The sequence below is a fragment of the Orycteropus afer genome, unplaced genomic scaffold (assembly GCF_000298275.1).
Source record: "Orycteropus afer afer isolate SDZICR_OR568_19922 unplaced genomic scaffold, OryAfe1.0 scaffold00136, whole genome shotgun sequence".
Lineage (NCBI taxonomy): Eukaryota > Metazoa > Chordata > Mammalia > Tubulidentata > Orycteropodidae > Orycteropus > Orycteropus afer.
In genome coordinates, this window is record NW_006921723.1 from 4,654,699 (window position 1) to 4,659,505 (window position 4,807).

Sequence of the window (4,807 nt, forward strand, 5' to 3'; positions counted from 1 at the left end):
CTAGCAATCAAGTGCCTTAGCCACTATGCTACCAGAGCTCCCAGTGATCCTGTATTAGAAAAGAAAAAAAAAAAAAAAATCTAAAGGAGGACTGAATGAGAAGGAAACCCAGAGGGAAAGATGCCTTGATGGTGCCCTAAAAGAAAGAACAAGTGGTCCTTAACCGTTTCCTCTCCAAAGCTCTGTCTTCCTCCCTCTAATGGGGCCACATCTTACCCACATTTCCGGTCCCTAGACGTCTGTGAAGGTTGCAGGAAGCCCAGGTGTCAGCACCCAGGACTCCCTCTGCACAAAGTGTACAGTGGCCCAGCCTCTCATCCCCAGGCCAGGGTCTCCAGAAGCTCCTGGGACTGTCCCTGAAGACCAAACCCAAGACTTCTGACCCTAATCCTGAGATCACTAGGGAAACAGCAGCCCTTCAATCCTACTCCCACTTCCAATCATGAAATTCTTCTTCTATTTGCCCTTGGTTCTGCCTGCCTCCCCTCCACCCCCACCCCCATCATGTCCCCCAGCTGAGCACCCTCAGGAAGCATGAGGTCCTCACACTGCCAGTGCTGACCAAGCCCCAGGTCCTTCAGGGGGGTCTGGGGCTTAAATGGGAGCCCCAGGACTCTCTAAGCCCTGTCTCCAGCTGGTGGACCAAGCAGAATGAGCAGCTGCCTATTGGGGACCCTGGAGAGGAGCCTGGCTTGGGTGGGCAGGTCTGGCTTCCTAATGCACCCATCACCCCTTCATCCCTGTACCCCTACATTCATGTACCCTTCACCCCTGCACCCCTTTATCACTATATCCCTTCACCCCTGCACCTCTGCATCCCACCACACCTGCATCACTGCTCCTTTGCATCGTAGTGTCTGGCTTCTGTCTTGAGCAACTACCTGGCAGTGCCCTTTTCTTCACTGCTGGAGCCCTGGGGCCAGGCCTCTAGGGGCACTCAGGGAATATTAGTAGACTGACTGAGGCTGCTGCCCAGCAGGGAGCTGGGGAACAAGTGTTGTGGGTCAGGGCCTGGGGGCGTCTAGAGCTCTGTTCTGAACACAGTGGGTGTAAGAGGCTTCTGAGCTACCTTGGTGGGCATGTCAGGAAGGGGCCCTGCACACACACTGTGGTCTGGAAGGTGACAATGATGGTGGCAGTGCACTGCCTTCCATCCGGGTCTCTCTCTGAAGTCCCATAAAGCAGTGAGTCAATCCCAGGACTGCTCCCATTTTCCAGATGAGGGGACTGGAGCACAGAAAAGTTCAGGGCTCCTATGGGGCAGAGCAGGGGCTGCCTGGGAAATCCCGTGACATTTTGGAGTCATAGCAGAAGTGGCTCTACCTCATGGCAGAAAGCGTCTTCAGACACCAGGGAGAAAGGCCAAGCCTCCAACATCAGTGGAGGAGCTCGGCTTCACCTCCAGTGTACTTGGGAGCCCCAAAGGGGGTCGACACATGCTCTCCTGGCCACAAGAGTGGAGCTGGGTGGAGGCAGAGAGGGAGAAAAAAAATATCTGCATGGGGCCAGAAGTGCAATGTCTGCCTCAAAGATGGGGTGCAGCGGGAGCTGGAGGAGGAGCTGGGGCATGCCCTATGGTTCTGAGAGAAGGGTGGGACTGTCCATAGTTAGTGGACTGTGAGTTCAGCAGGATGTCTCTGTCTGGGTTCCAGCTCCAGGCTACGCTGGGCCAAGGCTCATATGCAACCCTACAGGTCGGGGCCCTCAGGCCCTGTTCCTGCAAACCAGAGCTAGACTCCAGGCCTCCATGAAGCCCTGGAATGGGCCCTAAGAGCGCCCTTCAGGAGGCCAAGGCTGCAGGTCAGAGCTGGGCCCACCGAGTCTCCTCACCCGACAGTCCCACAGCGCTTGCTGACTCAAGCACACAGTGGGGTATGAACCGGCTGAGGGCTGGAGGAGGTAGAGGGCAGGCCTTGCATAACGTCATAGCTCAGCCCTGGAGGCTGACTGCACCCCAGCAGGGTCAGGGTGGACAGCTATGCTCCCAGAGGCACCTAGGTCCCAGGCCCCTTGGACTGGGTACTACCATTGCCCGACTCCTGCTTCTCCTAGAAGACAATTGAGCCTTGACTGGTGGGCATGAGTCCAGTGAGGCACAGGGGCTCCAGGGACCAGGATCTGCACTGCTGGAGCTGGAACCCCCTCCCACTGCCACCCCGAGCTGTCTAGACACATCGCCACACCGACCTCCCTCCTCTGGGGGAATGAGTCACTCAGAGCCTGGCCGCCCCCAGCTGCCTGCTTCCTCAGGGTCACTGCCTGCAGCTTGAGGGCGGCTCAAGGACAGCTGGGATGGTAGGGAGGGAGGCCGAGTTGGGGCAAGAGTGCTGGCTCCACACACTTGGGGACAAGGCTCATCACCCCATCCACCCCCACCTGGACTTCAACACTCCCACCACTGGCAGCCGCAGGTGGAGATCCCAGGCTGGGGAGGAGGCCTCCCTCCCAGAGCTGCCTAATTGCTGCCTGTCACAGCTCAAGTGGGTCACCGTGAGACTGGGCTATTTCTAACTGCAGCAGGTGCCGCACCCCCACCCCTGCCCGACAGCAGGCGGAGGAGGAGATACTATTGGTTTATTTCCCAAGGTCGGAGGTGGACAGATGGGCAGCGGGCCACTGCTGTTCTCCTGCCAGAAGCTGCAACGGCTGGGTGCCTGTGCACTCTCTGCCTGGGGTGGACCCCACACTGACTGAGAAAAGGGTCAGGCTCAGCCACTCTGTTGATGCTTAAGAGGTCTTTGGGGGAGCTGGGGGAAAGGGGCTACTCCTTCCTTCTCTCACCTCTGCACCCTTTTCTCCTGCCTTCCAAAAAAACACACATGACATCATCTGAGAGAATGATGAAGACTTTAGACATGGGCGCCAGACTCACACTTGCCCAGCACTGTGCTGGGGGCGGGCAGAGCAAAGACACAGGAGGTGGGAGTGGGTGCTGTGGAGCACCTGCTAGGGCTGGTGGTCACTGGAGTGGAGGGTAAGGTTAGCCACAGTGACTCCAGGAAGCGCCAGGGTCAAGTCCAGGTGATCAGAGTCTGCGGCTCATGGAGAACCAGGCAGCGCTGACATCCCTCCTGGTGCCCAGCATTGCCAGGTGGCTGGGGTGCTGGGGTCTGCCCAGAGGGGGCAAGGCCAGCCTTCCATCCATAGTGTGGGTGGGCAGCCTCGCTGGACCTGAATCCTGGGCTCCTGACCCTTACACCCAGGAAAGGGTGGTGGGTGCTGTTGGTTGTACCGTGGCCACAGAGGTTTCCCGGTGGTTGGAGGCCTGGGGTCTAGACCACAGCAGAAGGTTCACCTGGGTCCAGCTGACATTGGCTCCTCTGTTCTCTGGTCCAGTGCTGTCCCCTTACGTCAGAGCCCCTCTCCACAGTCACCTGTCCCAGCCCACCCCCAGTGGGAAGTCCTAGTTGAAGGTGGCCCAGGTAAAAGGAAAGGGGGTGATAGCCCTGGAGAGCAGTCAGCTTCCTCCAAGGTCAGTCACTCACCCTGGATGTGGCAGCTGGACCTTAGGACTGCTGGGCTACATCACGGCTGCTGGCTCATCAAATGCCAGGGTAGGAAACACCCAGAATGCTACTCTACCCGGCCTCTGCTGAGGGCAATAGGGTGCTCTTGCAAACCTTGGAAGGGGAGTCCCAGGGGGGGACTCAGGACACAGGATGCACAAGCTGACCAATCGCAGCCATAGACCCCTTTGGACAACAGGGTGCTGGGCGCTGGACTGGGGGATGGGTGGGTGGCTCCTACAGTGGGCCCTAGTACTAAGGCACGAAGCAAACCCAAGCCCACTGGGGTGGGGTGGGGTGGGGTGTGGGAAGGACAGGCTCTAAGGGGCCCCTGAGCCTGCAAAGCACACAGTGACCAAGCAGGGATGATGACCCAGCTCTGCCAACTTGGCATAAGCTGCAGGTGTGGAGTGACAACCCGGGGGTGACAATGGCTCTTGCTGGAAGGGGCCATGCGTCCTGGCCGCCCCTATAAAGGCCTCTGTAGAGGTGGGAGTGCCTCGGATGAGGCTGGCACTGCAGCCCGGACCCAAGGACCAGTCCTGAGCTGGACTCTGGGACACAGACGTCTGGCTGAGAAGGTCCTGCGATGATAAGGCCCGGCGTCGTCAACCAGCCGGTCGCCATCCAAGTCCAGCGGGTGCCAAGTGGGATCCTAAGGTGCGCGCAGGTACAGGGAGGGCAGGGCGAGCGGCAGATGGGCCCGGGGCTCAGACGCACTCCTCTGGCGGGGCAACTGCGCGGCTCAGGGTTGCCTGCGCGGTCCGGGGCGTCCAAAGGCCGGGTGCATGAGGTTCTCGGTGATGTAGGCCACCAGCAGGCAGATGACCACGAGCATGACGCAGATAGAGCCGCCCACCGCCGTCATAGCTACCACGATTTCCCGCATGCCGGCCGGCTCGGCGGCGAACTCCACGCACTCCGCGGGCGCGAGCGGCGACGGCGTGGTGGGCGCGGGGGGCGCCCCGGGTGCGGCGCGCAGCGGCAGCGGCTGCAGGCACAGGCGGTAGCGCACGCCGTCGTGCACGTCGGGCAGCAGGTAGTCGCGGCACGAGGCACCGAGAAGCACGCGCTCACACGGGAAGCGCGTGTAGGCGCCACGCCAGGAGCAGTTGAGCGCGAAGCCGCGTAGTCTGAGCGCCTCGGCCGGCGCCAGGCGCCACTGCAGCAGGACGCTGCGGTTGCGCAGGACGCTGGCGCGCAGTGAGTGGCCGGCCGAGCGGTGAGCCGCGCAGCCTGGAGCCTGGCAGCGGAAGCCGCGCGCGGGACTGCGGAAGCACAGGCGGCCGCCGCCCGCCTCG

General features: G+C 60.8%; 1 protein-coding gene across 1 annotated transcript in view; it reads right to left on the reverse strand.

Moving 5' to 3' along the window:
* Positions 1-4,251: 4,251 nt before the first annotated feature.
* Positions 4,252-4,807, reverse strand: part of FNDC10 (fibronectin type III domain containing 10) — a 57,580-nt gene continuing 57,024 nt past the window's right edge. Inside the window, exon 2 of the mRNA XM_007945512.1 lies at positions 4,252-4,803. Within this exon, the coding sequence (XP_007943703.1) occupies positions 4,252-4,803 (552 nt within the window). The remainder of the gene's footprint in view (positions 4,804-4,807) is intronic.